General features: G+C 46.5%; 1 protein-coding gene across 1 annotated transcript in view; it reads left to right on the top strand.

The window, feature by feature from the left end:
• Window positions 1-4,382: 4,382 nt before the first annotated feature.
• Window positions 4,383-15,575, top strand: part of CASQ2 (calsequestrin 2) — a 32,285-nt gene continuing 21,092 nt past the window's right edge. Inside the window, exon 1 of the mRNA XM_027730437.2 lies at window positions 4,383-4,752. Coding sequence (XP_027586238.1) covers window positions 4,519-4,752 — 234 coding nt within the window. The 5' untranslated portion in view covers window positions 4,383-4,518. The remainder of the gene's footprint in view (window positions 4,753-15,575) is intronic.

Genomic DNA, 15,575 nt, shown 5'->3' with positions numbered 1-15,575 from the left:
GGTTTTCTCGAACTGCAGAGCTTTTCTCAGGATGATAGTGATCCCCTTGGTCTCTTTAGAGGGGTTCAGTGTGTCTCTGAGGCTCCCATCCCCATGACAGCAGTACACTGCAAGTTACTACTAGCTGTGACCTTGCTTGGCTGGCTGGTGGAAAAAGGCATATTTTCTGAATACTCCTATCTTGCAAAACATACAAGGTCTTAGAAGCTTGAAAAGAGATTAGCTGAAGCAGAACCTTAAATCCTGAAGCCCTGGAAAAAAGGCTCACCGAAGCATTTGGATCAGTGGTGGCTGGGGACCTCTTTTACTGTTTGAGATAGAAAGGACAGTGAAGGTGAGAGTGCAACTGCAGCAGCCAGGAGGGAGAAGCAGAAGTGTATATCCTTAATGTATAATACAAGTCAGAAAAAAAAAAATCAACAAGAAGAAAATTTTTATTTATCCTACATCCCCACTCAGCATTTTTGGAAACCAAATTTGAAGGGCTGAGACTGTGCTGTTTTGAGCACTGTTGCTGGCTACCTATCCTCACAAAATTTGAAGAAACAAAGTAAAATCCTACTTCAGTGAATGTCAGGAGTGGTTTTGTGACCTAAATCCCCAGAGTCAGGATTTTGCTCAATGAATGAGCCCAAAGAGCCTAGAATAGTGGATAAACCAACAGCAAGCTTTTCCTCTTAATTATCTCTTTCTTTGCCTGAAGTTTTGGGGCCAATTCTGAAGGTTGCTTGAACAACATGGGCACCACCTCAGGTGAACAGACACTGAGCTGTACCAGTTCATTTCTCAGAAAGCTTTCAGGGATGGTTCGATGGGGAAAAGTATTATACTGGTTTATTGAGGCAGGACTAAGTGATGTGGTAACAGAATGAATGAAGGAGTAATTGGTTGAGTAGTCAGAGTTGGGAGGTTGAGCCTTGCAGTTAACTTATATCAGAGATTAACAGATGCCAGCTTTGCCAGGAAATGAGCTATCTGAGCTGAAAGACAAGTGTCCCAGGATACAGTGAGGACCTTATCATTCCTTGGATGACACTGCCCACAGAAACAGATGTGTCGCAATCACAGGCAGCTAAATGGGATCAGGAAGACACTGGAGTATGCAGAAAGATAGCACAATATTTGTAGTGAACTGCTGAGTGCAAAATCCAAGATTTCACAGAGAAATCTGTGGAATTTCTTTGTTCCCCTCATCCTTCCCTCCCATGGGGAACTGCTGTTGCTCCTATCCCATGGGAGAAGATCTGACACAAAGAGAAACCTTATGTCAGTGTCCTGTAGAAATGGGCCTTCAATAAAACTCATGTTCCCCAAACACATGAGGTCTGCACACTGAACTTTTCTTGACTGTGAGCCTGCCCAAAAATTCCAAATTTAAAACATTATCTGAGAGTGGATGGACAAGCTTTAAACTTCCAAGGAGATTTACTTCTGGTGCTAAGATGGGCACATTTCAGTGTGCTGCTATTGGCACCCAGAGAGATGATGAAGAGAAAGACACAATACTTATGGCCTTTGTCAGGTTGGGGGAGCATCTGCTTCAGTCCCAGCTCTATTACTCCCCAGGGAATAAAACAAAGTAATGCTCTTCAGATTCAAGTATTTAACTGCTGTTCCGAACATTCCAAAACACGTGAATCCAAGATTTCAGATCTGTATTGACAGGGCTGCAAGGAGAACATCTACTTTGGTTAAAGTTTATTGGAGTTAAGAATTTCAGGTGATTGAGGCAGTTGTTCAGATTTTGAGGAATTCATCCTTACTTCTGACGGTGAACTAGATGTCTTGAATTTCATATTAAATGCATCTAGAGCCAGAAGACCACAGAAAATGTCCACTAGATTTAGCCCTAGCAGTACCACCAAAGTCCTGAGCGGAGACAAAAAGAGATGGTGGTCATGACACCCAGTGTCAGTCTGCTGGAGGAATTCCCTTTGACACAGAGATGAAGCCTAGCAATCACAGATTTTGCTAGTCATGCCACAGGCAGATAAACTAGATGTATGTGGGGCTAATGAGGCAACAACTTCTGTGAATAGAAAGCATTTTTCTTCTCTAGAAAAAAAGAGAAAATGAAAATTGGATTGTATCTATTTTTAGGCAAATTAAAAGGTGCCTCAAAAATAGCTCGAGCAATATGAAAGTGGAGCAATTCCTCAAGTTCTCCAAGAATAAAGGAGGTCAGGAGACTCATAAGCCAATTTTTGAAGTAGCTGTGAATGTTTCATTTTTACAACCCTGTCTGATGTGTGCCTGCTTTAAAACATATTGTGATGACAGCAGAAGCCTGCTCCTGCACCCTGAATCCATGGGGTCCTTCAAAGGCAACCAACCAGCCTAATGTAAGCCTAGTCATCCCACAAATTCGGTTCCGTGTTTTACGTCCTAAACATTCACCATAAGCCTAGCCAGCCATTGCCACCCACTGTGACACAAGTCTTGTGTCTCCCACTAAAAGCAATGAGATTTATCAAGATTTGTCACATCTCCCTCTAAAAATGACTGTCCTGAAGGGTGCCTCTGTAGGAAGTGTACTTTGGAGGCTGTCTGCCTTTGGCTTTTACCCTGATTCCTCAGGTTTCGTCATTAGTAGTTTAAGTTGCCAGCAAACATTGAACGTCTGAAAAAGCATGAGCAGAAGTAAGAGAAGACTTTGGAAACAAGACAGATTTGAAAACTGTTGCCCACAGAGTTTCAGTTAGTATGTTGTGGGCTGTTCAGGTCGGAAGTGAAAGCTGAGGGGGATGTGTGCTCCTAAATTACCCAGGAGATAAGTATAATCTGCTCAGGGAAATGTTTTAGTCACCATCCCTGGAGGTATTTAAAAGATGTGTAGATGTGATGCTTAGGGACATGGATTAGTGGTGGACTTGGCAGTGTTAGGTTAATGGTTGGACTTATTGGTCTTTTACAGCCTAAATGATTCTTTGATTCTGTAATAGCTAAGTAATGCTCGCCTTTTGCCCCAAATATTGAAATAATCCCAGACGTACAATTAAATGGGAACAGCTGCACCAAGAAGAGATGTCATCCCTTTCCCGGTGTGGATAGAGCAAGGCTGTGATGGAGCAGCATGCAAGGAGGAGGCCTGATAAGGCCACTTGTCTGCACATCTCTTTGGCAGGGGGAGGGAGCCGTGCCCCCTGTCAAGCTCTTCTCTGCCAGCCCCTCAGCATGCCTTCTCCAGCGGATCCACACCAGCCCTGGTGCTGGCCTGTGGCCAGCTGGCCTGCCTCCACCTGCCTGTCGCTGCCAGTCATGGGGCAGAGGTGACACTCTGGTCAGAGGAGGGGAAGAGCTGAGACGCTGTGCCACAGAACCACTCTCCCCCGGCAGCGTTATGCAGGTGATACAGCAAAGCAGCAACTGGTGCCAAGCTCCTAGGGAAGGAGGAACTGATCATCATTCCCGGGACATGAAAAGGAAGGAATATGCAGAACAACTTGCAACAGAAATGCAACAGGTTTACATGAAAAACCCACCCTGGTCCAACAGAAAGGAAGGCTGGTGGTGATGGTGGCATCCGACTATCCTCTTGAGGAGAGCCCTGTCTCCTGCCCTGGATGCTGGCCTAGGCACGCGCTTCCCACCCTTCATCCCCCTTAGTACGATTAGGTTTTAACCACTTGCCAGCAATGTGTGGGACTTGGTGAGTGCTGTGGGCATGAGAGGTTGCAACACAAACTTCCCTCTGCTTTGAGATTACAGATCCAAGGGCGAGTAATTCTCCTGCTGCCCCGAAAGCAGAGAATGTGCTTCAGAAAACAGCTTGAATGTCAGCCAGCAGCTATGGGATGGTGCCCCAGGCAGGAGGAGGAGGGAGTCCCAGGAGTGCTCACCTCCTTTGCTGCTGAGGAAACAGGACTTTTCCTTTAGTGGTGCAGAGAAGGCTCTTCATGAAACTGTTTAACCCAAGATCTGTTATCAAAAGCCTAATCACTGTGATGCCCAAAGGGATGCAAAGAGAGATACCCTTATTATACATTGCAGTAAATACCTTCTATTTTTGTCAAGTCCTAATAGGACAGGTGTGCCTTGGTTCCCTGTATAAGTGAGGTCTGTCCCTTCACAAACCCTCCCTGCATATTCCCAGGACTGACATCTTCCACTCCCTCCCTCTTGCTCATTCCCTCTCTCTCAGATGATGCAGAGTGCCAGCAAGTCCCTCAATAGTGTCCTATCTGTCCTTTTTATTCATTGCAGGGTTTATTTTTAGCCTGAAACAACTGCTTCCTAAAAATGGAGTTCCTAATGACACGGGAGCTGGACACAGCTATGTAAGGTATCCAGGGCTTGGCCTCACAGCTTCTCCTGTCTGTCTCTCTCTTTGTTGTGAGTCCAGGACAGCAAAGTTTGCTGCTCCCCACCAGTCTTGCAGTGTTTGGGCTGATCACCAGGAAGGCAGCAGAAAGAGAAACTCAGTTCAAACTTCACCTGAAGCCTTGGTCTCCCCCTCTTCCCAAATCAAGAAAGAGAGGGACATTTACCCACCCTTTGCTGCACTCCAAGGGCACCCCTATGAAGGCAACTTGCTGGATCCTGGCAGGTTTTTACCTGCTTTTCTGCTGCAAGGCAGAAGAGGGACTGAACTTCCCCACTTACGATGGGAAAGACCGAGTGATCGACCTGAACGAGAAGAACTACAAGCAGGCTCTGAAGAAGTATGACATGCTCTGCCTGCTCTTCCATGAGCCTGTGAGTTCTGACAAGGTCTCCCAAAAGCAGTTCCAGATGACAGAGATGGTCCTGGAGGTAAGTGCTGCTGCATGTCCCAGTCGGGATCAGTATCACAGCTCTGGTCAGAACTGGGGAGAGGAGCCACAGGACAGGACAGTCAAACGGTCTCATGCAGGGGAGGCTGAGCACCCAAAAGTCTGTGTTTGTTTACTTGCATTTGAGTTAGCCACTGCCTGAATTCTACAAAGCCCAGAAAAAAAGCCTCTTTTGTGCTCTTCTCAGTTGTTTGTTGGGAAATAGTCTTTCTGGATTGTGTGTCAGAAACCCAGGCAATAGCGAGTAACCTTGCAAACCTCAGCAACATGAACTGAGCTCAGCTGAGCTTTCTCAAATCTCAGCACAAACCTGAGTACATAGCTTGAAATTTTTTGATCCTTCCTCATTCTGTGCAAACCAGTATCCCACTCTTATTCTGGATTCAGTCCTACTTTTTATCCTACTAGGAGAAATCTGCCAAGAAGCCTTATCAAGCCGTGCAGCACACGGGCGCCCTAGCTCCCATCTCAAAATCTCCCCATTGGTGCAGCATTAAATCCCTTTTTGTTTTTCTGACACTTAGTTGCCTGCTTGGAATCAGTCTATACCTGCTTGCTAATGCAACCATTCACTTCTGTGCTAGAAAAAGAGCGTTGTTAATTCTTTTGCGAACGAATCCTCAGTAAAATAAATCATGGTAAAAATTGCAGTGTAGATTAGTAGCATTTTTTCTTGTAGTGTAGCTGTAATCTAGGGAATCATACAGCTGCAAGCCTGGATTGTTAGGTGCCTGTTTCCTGCCACAGGCCTGCAAACAGTCCCTCTTAGCTAAAAGACACATTTGGAAAGAAAGTGCGAATTGCAGAAGAAACACTTAAACTTCATTTATCAGATCCAGAGAGAAAATGCATTGCATCCCTAGAAGTATAGCAAATGTGAATTAGAAAATATGCTTGCTGAGGACTCAGACCCAAAAAAGTCCACTGTCAAGTTCAAGGTCTGCCAACCTCCTCAGCAAGCCTCATGACTGCCTGAAAGAAAGATTTAAAAACTAACAAGATTTTAGTCACTTGTCAGGCAACAGGTACTTTCTGCAGGTGAGTGATCAAATAACATTTGGCAAAGAAAAGAAAAAAAATTATGCTGGAACTCCAGTCGAAATGAGTATTGTTGGTGGTATAATTCCATTGTTATTTAATAGGATAGCTATTTTGTGCTTGATAGGTGGCAAACTGTTACTAGGGACATATTTATAGAAACCTGACAGAAGCATGCCCCATCCCTGGAAGTATTCAAGGCCAGGTTGAATGGGGTGCTTGGAAACCTGGTCTAGTAGAATGTGTCCCTGTCCACAGCAGGGAGGTTGGAACTAGATTATCTGTAAGATACCTTCAAACCCAAGCCATTCTATGTTTCTATGATTCTGTGGTCTGTTGTGTACTGTCAGTTTGAGTCCCCATGACACCTAAACCGATGGTAGCAATCAGACCTATCAAGCGTGTGATGGATTCAATACAATCTGGCTTAAAACTTTTTTTTTTCAGGTTTGGATTCAGCAGTTGATAACATGAGTTTAGGACTCTCATGATTTATTTGGTTTCTGACTGCCTCTCTGCCATGGACTTCTTATGTGACCTTCGGCAAGAGACAGAGGTTTAGATCCACAGGAGACTTTACACAATTGCAGTGCTTCAGTCCCCTAGTGCTCATCTACCAGCTAACTGTGCCACACATCAGCTGGCACTTGTGGCTTTGACCTCAAAATTTCCCAAGCACTTGCAATGCTGATTCAGTGCATGTCTCACAGTTTCACAGTCCCTCCCCTGGACTGGGAACTGCCACAGCAGCAGTCTGACAGCCCAAGCACAGAACAATCTGCAGACTGAACATTTCTTTGCCTTTGTCAGTCAAGGGAATCAGATGGGGAGGGGGTCTCACAAGGCAACAGAGAAGATAGAATATGTCCTATCCTGCACAGGATACAGCCCAGTATGGTGTTAGTGCTCCCAGTTTCTGTACTAATTCAACCATGGGAGCACTCAGGAAAGGAGTAGGCAAGCCAGGTTGTAATCTGCTCTTTCGTGTGATATCATTCACCTCTCTCACCTCAAACCATAATGTGCCACGGGGGTAATTTTCAACTTTCTCTGCCAGAGTTCATCCAGCTGTTGGACTTCACTGCATGTTCACCAGCATAGGGAAAAGGAAAGAAATGGCTGCAGTGGCTCCTTGGCTATGTTCACCTGTGATATGAGCTGCCTGGGATCAGTATCCCTGGAAGCAGTCAGCAACTGAACCCAGCTCTCCTGTAATTTGAGCACATACTCAGAGTAGTGAGCTGCTCTGTGGGCACAGGAGCAGTGACAGGGCTCTCGTTGCAGCCAAACCTGGGGAAAGTTCACTCAGGAAGGCTTTACATATCTAATTTCAGTAGAGGGTTCATGGCTCTGAGTGCTGAAGGTCCTTCACGCCTAAAATGAAGTATCTAAGATGTAAATACTCCAGCCCTGACTATTCCCTGCCAGCTGGCTTGGAAGGCTCCCAGTGCAGGGTGCTGCCTATGGTAAGATGCTCCTTTCTGGGGCACCTTATGTTTTTCCACCTTACTGTACTGACAATTTTCCTGTTGTTTTACAATGAGACATGCTGCTTCCACAGCTTGGAAAACATCATGTCCTTAGCCCCGCTTTCATACAGTGGCACTGGTGTCCATCGTTAGGAGTAATTGGAAGCTTCCATCTGACACACAGGCAGGTGCGGAGCCAAGCAAAGGTCTGAGCTGGGTGGTTGAGTTTTTACATCATGTTGCCTGATGTACATGTGTGTGTGGGCACACAGGAGGAAATGGGCTTAATAAATGTTAAGTCCAGAAAACCCCCAAAAAGTCCACCCTTTCTGTTTCTCCCACCTGCACCTTATAAGAAATGAGTAATCCCAAAGAACAAAGAACTGAAGAATTATCTGAGACACCAAGAAAAGAGCAGGAGAGATCCAGCATGATTTCCTTGAAATATGTAGCTCATCAGTAATAAGATCTGACTGGGGCCTCTCCCAGGAGTGAGGAGCACATGAGGCTCTCTCTTAACTGAGTCCCTTGGTGTTCTACGAGGCTTGAGCTCTCATGGCAACATTTTCTTCTTTCAGGGCACTTCAGCCTCTTCCCTTCCATGTCCCTGCTCTTCACAAAACTTGCAATAGCTTTATTATGTATGACATCAGTGACTCTGGAAAATTTGGTTCAAAAGGGCCAATAGCCAATAAAGTTATTAGGGGAGGCAGCTGACAGACAGACCTGAGTGGAGAGAGGAAAGAATCACAAGGCTATCATATACTTAGGAAATAAAACTGAAAACCTGACAGCACGTACGTAAAGTTAAGCACTTATTTAAGGACTTCACCAAACTATAACTGTGAACAGCAGATTGAGAAGTGATATGATAGGAAACATTTCCTTCCCAAAACAAAAGACCAGCTTAGAGGACTGACTGACACTGTCCAAAGCTCAGGGTCCACACCCACTATCGCCAGAAAAGGGATGATGTCATCAGGCTGATATTACAGTTGGCACAGCACATGGGGGTTTTAGTTCCCTGCACCCAGGTGCACTGGGAACCATCACCAGATTCCCACGCAGCCCAGGGTCCCTTTCTAGACTAGAAACCACCATGAAGCAGTCCTGAGAGCTCTTGCCACCTACACTGCTGGGTGCCACCTGGTAAGGACAGGATCCAGGGACAACTGAGCCCTTCTGGGAGCAAAAGGAGCTCCTCTGTCATCCTTTGTGCATGACAACAGCTCCAGGGATAACAGTGACAGCCCCTCAGGTCCCAGTGGAAAAGCTAGGGGCTGTTGGATTAATCTGTCAGGATAATAGCCAAAGCAACGATTGGAGATGCCTACTGTTTTCTGCCTAGGCTGGAAAAGGGTTGGAGAAGGATTGGTCTAAGAGAACCCAGGGCAGAGATATCATGAGCACAGTCTGTTTCATAGCTCATGTTAAAGGACTCTTCTCCTTTGCTTGCCTTTCTCCTATGACTCCACTCTTCTCCACAGGCTACTGGAAAGCACCTACATCTTGAGCGGGGAAAATCCTTCATACAGGGCAGTGCAGAGGTTGAACCAGGCAGTCCCAGAGTGAACAGTAGCTATTTCTAGTCTGTGGTAGTGTTTACAAGAGCTCTACACACTTCATGAGGTGAGCACAGTGAAGAAGAAGGCAAAACAGCCAAGCAATCACAATAATTATTTAACAGGAAAGTAAGAGAAAAAGCTACTTGTCCTAAAGGGTCTCAGTTTTAATGAAGAAGGGTCAAGAGAGGAAAAGATCAAAGCAGTGAAGCTGAGAAATACCAGTTCTGCTTTTCTTCTGCTCTGTATCTCCCGTAACATACTTTACCCTGTCTCATACCACCACTTCTCAGACCTTCTCCCTTCTTCTCATCTCTGAATCTCCTAAATAGGGAGTTTTGCCTTCCAGTGGGCCAGCCTTTCTCTCTAGGGAATCATGTAGCAAGAATAACAAGCAGTGGGGTTAGGGGCTTTCCCTTTGCACTTGTGAAGCTCTTTCCTCTGCTGAAACTTGCTCAGTCTTGGCTCCCCTGTCATTCTTCCCTTGCCATCTGTGTGCATGTGTAATATCCTTAAAAAAGAGAGGCTCATCAAGTCCAGATATTTTAGTCTCTTCAGTGCAACAGTGACCCTGGACTGAAAGTTCATGGAGAACTGCCCTAGCAAAAACCAGTCTGATTAGCGGTAAGAGAAGGGGTATGTGGCTACTAAAGGTATGTGGCTTCCACTATAAGTAAGCTAATGCAAAAAATAAGGAAGGAAGGAAAAGGAAAAAATGTGCAACAATTACTTTGCCCTTTGAGGCCATGTAAGCAGGTCTCAACTCATCAACAGCCAGCACACCACCGATTTTTAGCAGCAGCACCCAGGAGGATTTCACTTACTGATATGCCAGTCACAAAAACAAGTTACAGAGAGCTCCCTGTTTCACAGATGGGCACATTGACATCCAGGGACAGCTATGTTACTTGATCTTTCTGTATAGTAGTGATAGAAATAATTTCCAAGGCTGCATTACCTATCATTGCCATGTTTCTTTCTTTGAAGTCCCTCTGTCAGTTCCCAGTAGTGAGTCTGAACTGGCTGCACGAGCAGCATTTAACATAAGAATCCTCTTTCAAAGCCATAACTGTGCTTTGAAAGGCACCTTTCTCATCTGCTAAATTATGATTGGAGAGAGGATTGTACTGACATCAGATCTTAGAGCAGAGACCAGCTGTAATCCCAGGATCTAAAGAATAGAAATGTCCCCTGGAGACATGGCAGACCCCTGCTAGCTTGGGTTAGCTTTGCTCACAGAGTGCAAGACCAAATCTGCTTAGTCTTTGCAGGCTTCCTTGGCCTTGAAGCAATGAGCTCTTTTCACTGTCCAGCTGTTGCAGACAACCTCTGTAGGTGCCATAGAGTCTAGAATCATTTAGACTGGAAAAGATCTCTAAGATCATCGAGTCCAACCATTAATCCAGCACTGCCAAGCCCATCACTAAACCATACCTCTGACGGCCACAACTACATGTCTTTTAAATACTTCCAGGGATGGCGACTCCACCATTTTCCAGAGCAAACTGTCCCAGGACTTGACCAGCCTTTCAGTGAAGAAATTTTTCCTAATATTATTGTTTTCCTAATATCCAATCTAAACTTCCCCTGGTGCAATTTGAGACCATTTCCATGCAAGACCTTGAGCTGCATGGAGACTCCTTCTGAGTCACTGCTCCCTTCAGAAATGCAGTTGAGGAAAATTGTTGAAAAGTCCATCCTCTTTGGTATTGGCCATCCTGACACGCTAGTCAGCTTCCCCAAACAGTGCCAGCAAGGTTTCCCAGTGCCTTCCTGCTGGGCTGGTTCCTGGGGGGCAGGACTCACAACGGCACTCTCACAACGGTGAATTTCTTCCTTTGCCTGTCCTGAGGGTTTGCTTGAGCTCATACTTGTCTACTCAGTGGACATTGTGGTGTTTGTAGTTATCATTTCATGTTCTCCACCCTGGACCTTGACATTTCTCAGGATCCTGACCGCAGGCTGGGGCAGCTGTTGCTCTGCGGGGCAGAGTGGGTATGGTTGGCCATGCCATGCTCGCCCACCCCGACCTTATTCCGGAACTTGGTCTGCCAGTGCTCTTCATCTAAAACTAAACTAATCAAAGCCTGTGACTGCCCTTCCTTCATGCCTGAATATCATTTGTAGGGAGAATGGAAAGGGGATATGATAATTCTCTTTAAACACCCGAGAGAGAGAAGAGCTATTTAAACTCAAAGCCTAAGGACAAATGGTCTATGAATAAAACAAGTCTGGAACTACAAAGTCCCTGATCACCAGAGAAGGAAGGCTCAAGGGGAGAACAGTCTAACCAGTTTTAAATGGACATTGACCGCTTTGTGACAGAGATTGAATGACATGATTATGGGTCTGACGACCAAAGATATCCTTTTGCAGCCTCTGTCTCTAAATAACAGGCACCCAGGCAAGAAATCCATGGCCTAGGAAAGGCCTAGCAAGGTCCAAATTATTTTCTTTTTTCTCCTTTGCACATTGGGATTTACCTACATACATGAAAAAAAACTTGCCCAAGGAAATAGAGCAAGCAGCAACAATGAAGGACTCAATTCCCAGGCAGTCACTCCTCCCCTCCCCAGTGCCCCCGGAGGGTCAGTGCTCCCTCTTGAGCAGTGCTGATGGTGCTCATTCCTGTGTGCTCTCTGACGCAGCTCCGGTGAAGGCCAGCTGCCATACATGATACGTCCTTTTTCTGGGAACCCTGTCCAGCCCTGGCAGGAGACAGACAGCCGTCAGCTAGCAGACCTCTGACACCTCGAACCCTGCGCAAAAAGGGCTGTGTATATTTAAAGCTTTCCTCAGTTCTTATTTCTCTCTGCTCACTCCTTGGGTAAAAGGTTTTCTTGTCTCAAGGACCCCTCTGTTCCCCCAGGGCCCTGCCTCCCTAATCCTTCCTGCAGATGCAGGACCAGAGCTCCCACCTCTTGCCTGCAGCATCCTGAACTCTCCGGGACTTCAGAGGTGCTGGTTTACACCCACTTGGTCAGAAAGTGGAGAAATCCAGCTTGTTCCTGGGAGCTGGAGGCGTACAAATGACATGGGCAGTGGTCTGCGTAGGTGAATGGGCTGAATACCAAGCATGCTTCCCTCCTCCAGCATCTAATGAAAGGAACCAGCTTGTGCCCTGCATGGGCTTCACAGCCACATCCAGTTGTCAGTTTCAATGCAATCTTTCTGAGGCCAGAAAGACAACAAGGCAGCAACGGCTTCGCTTTTCTCAGGGACAGCCCCCAAATTGCACCTTCAGTCTCCCTTTGGCCAAAGGGGAGGTTAGAGGGGTGTGCCTCCAGCCTAATCCCAAACCCCACAGCCTGGGGCAGCACATGTGTGCACACACGCACGTCCCCATCTGTCCTTGGCATACGAGCTGCACAGCTGAGTTGGCAAAACATCTGTGATGTAGTGCCAGTGAGGACTGGCTGGGAGCAGCAGCAGGTGGCCCCTGCACCCATGGGTGCTCAGTGGCACAGGCATCAGCCTCGGTTAGTTCACAGCTGAGGGGGCTGCGCTTTGGCTTACAGCTCGCTAAAATTAGGGATGCCAGGAGCAGATAAAAATACAGCCCTAACTATGTGAAACCTTTAGGGAGGCAGCCAAAGAGCACATCGTATGTCTAACTGTGCTGAGTGGCTGTGCAGCAACTAAAGCTCCAAGGCAGTGTTTTTGGAGCATTACCTGTGAAAGCCACCTCTGAGGGAGTAACCTTTGGGTGTCCCATATATGGGGACTTGCCTTTTAGTCCAAGGAGCAGTGATCCCTAGGAGGGGAGGTTCAACCTCTCCAGGCAGCTCAGGTGGTGGAAATGCGTTGGAAGGTGGGACACACAATTCTTCTTCAGTTCTCACTGCCAGCAGAGTGACTTCTCTGGTGGCAACTGCTCAGCAGGCTTCTGGCCCTGCTCTTTGATCATCATGATGCTTCAGGACTTCTAATTTACCAGCCTGAATTATGGAAGAACCTGAAACATTACTAGTGTGCTATGCAAGGGAATGCTAGAGGAGACAGCACAGCACTAGGAAGGAGAAATAACCCTCTCTGCTCTCCAAGAAACTGTCCACTGGCTTAAACAACAGAGAAGCCAACTATAGCATGAAGGCATGAGCCCTGCGTTAAGATTCAAAACTTCTGGGGAAATACCCTAGACACTTGCCATCTCCTCCTACTGATTCTGAAAATAAAAACCTAACATTTTTGAATATAAAATCATCATCATTTCATCAACCAGTTTCTGACCATCAACATCAACTGCAGCTTTAAAGAGAGTAGCAGAGAAGTGTAGATTGCTTGTGGAACATTTCCTCATCAGCCGCTGTTGCTCTTCTCCTTGCGTTGCTGGAGTTTTGTTCTTCCTCCACTGCTAGATAGGGAAACAGAAAGCTCCCCATGTGTAAGAGAATTTTACTTACAATGGCTTTCAGACACCCAAACACCCCAGACACCTGTCTCCCAGCCTGAGCAGCTAAGAAAGTTGAGCCTTACTGTCCGTGGGAGCTTAGTGCTAGAGAAGTGGGAAGAAAATCCAGGTCAGAATGCCATAATGTCACTTCACAAAGAAATCTGACCATGCTGAGACAGCCACCCCTCCCACCCCCATTTGTAACCCTCTCTGCTGGATTTTGTCTGCCATTTAGCAGCAAAACTGACACTAAATGCAAGGTTTGGCACAATCAGTGTTGTCTGCAGCTGGAATAGGAGCATGGTCAGGCAGACAGTGATATTTCTACTGCCGTATAACCTGGGATTTTAGAATGACCCCGTGCAACTTCTTAAATCTCAAAAGCTTCCCAGCATCACACCTAAGTTCAGATAGGTACAGTGGGTGTGAAGTTGAGATGTTCAGCAGGGAGCTGTGTCTTTCCACACCCATTATTCAGAGTGCCTGTTACTGCTGACACCATACAAGATGAGGTGGTTCTTGCTTACTCGGTGGTACTCAAGCTTCACTTTGGGCTGGCATGTCTCGCACATCCCAGAGGGTCATGCACTCCCTCATGTTTACCTAAATTCAAGTATGCCTATTACCTGAGCCATGCGGAAGAAAGGAGGAGTGCACCCAAACTCACACCTCCTTTTCCGAAGGCTGCACAGAACAGAGCTTGTGATCCTGTGGTTAGAAAGTATGCATTGCAAAGGCTTCATGCACATGAGAGGAAGGCTGGAAAATGTGCATGAGATGTGAGCTTACAAGATACTGGGCTCTTTGCTCATCCTCTCAGCCAACTCTGCTTGCCCAAATCTCTTGCTCTACCTCAGGGATTGCATGATCAGTAGGTCCAGTTCTTCCAGGGCAGTTTATACTCTCCATCTCCCTATGCAGCTGTTGAAGCTAAATTACTCACTATAGAGGCTGACACAAAGGCAAGGCCTCTGGCTGGCCAAGACTTCAAGCAATATGAATTTAAAAGCATGAGGAGGAGGAGTGGAAGGAGGAGGGGCTGTGTTCTTAGATTACAGTTGCCTCTGACCCAAGGTCCTGAGCCAAGAGGATTGTCAAGATTAGAAACATTATCTGCATTCAAATCCCACTAGCATTATGGAATCAGAAAATACTGTAAGGGGATATATAAATGCTTGATACTGTAATGAGTAGGGGGCAACTAGCCAAACTGCTGTGCCTCTGGCATACTCCATGTTTTGCTGCCATATGGGATTGAAGTATAGGTGTGGGAACATATCTTCACCTACGCACTGGTCAGACTCACCTGCTGCAGTGGAAAGCAGGGAAACCAAGGCCCTGCATAGCTGGCACTTTCAAAAGCCACCACATAGGTACTGACACCCTGCAAAGGTCTCCTGCCCCCAGGAACTGCCACAGTAGAAAGAGCTAAAGAGAGTCTCATGTTACACAAAGAGTTCCCTGTTGTGAGACACTGCTCTGAGGATGAGCACAGGCTGTACTGCTTTCCTCATTGTCTCATTAGCATGAAGGTCTCAGCAGACGAGCCAGGGTGCCTGCTTGGCTCCCAGCTCTGTCCCCTCATACAAACATAACCCACAGGCACACATACACCCTGTACACATGCATGCTCCTATATACACACACTGTTACACATCTCTCGGGATGAGCCTCTTCAGAGGGACATCTCTAAACATTCATATCCACAATACATACACCTCCAAGAGACAGTCTTGCTAGACACAGTCACACAAGCCCTGCCACACCAACGGGCACACCTCCAGCGTTACTGTGGCCATTTTTGACCACTGAGCACTCTCAGAGTCTCATACAAAGAGGCTTTCATCACATCACCCATGTTTTCTCGACACATTTACTCTTTCCCAGCAAGATCCCATGCTCACAGCTACGTGGCTACACCCACACCTCTCCAGACTTACCTCGTGTGAGCTGCATGCTGACATACATGACTCCTGATCAATGCCTCCTCTCTTGCAGTCAACCCAACCACTTGTTTGTAGCAGGTGTTGCAGCTTTTCTGCACATTTTTGACCTTCTTCAAACACCCACAAGAAACCTTAACCATCTTCTGTGTGCAGGGGTCAAGAACTATTGGGCTTAAACTGCCCTGACTTTGTCTGGCACATGGCTGACATAACTCTGAGTAGCTAGATAAGTATCAACTGGAGTGGACATGACTGAACAAGCCTTCTTCCCTTGGGCTTTCTGTGTTTTACCTCTGGTCACAGAGCAGCCAGAGCTTCAAGCATTGACTCTGAGGAACCTCTTGCCGGTGTGCACAACTGCCAACAAGCATGTTGACAATGTCCCAGAAAGCTGA

Source organism: Pipra filicauda, unplaced genomic scaffold (assembly GCF_003945595.2).
Source record: "Pipra filicauda isolate LSUMZ 115617 unplaced genomic scaffold, ASM394559v2 scaffold69_size3009148_pilon, whole genome shotgun sequence".
NCBI classification, from domain to species: Eukaryota; Metazoa; Chordata; class Aves; order Passeriformes; family Pipridae; genus Pipra; species Pipra filicauda.
The sequence above is the reverse complement of the archived record's forward strand: the minus strand, read 5'-3'. Positions and strand labels throughout refer to the sequence as shown.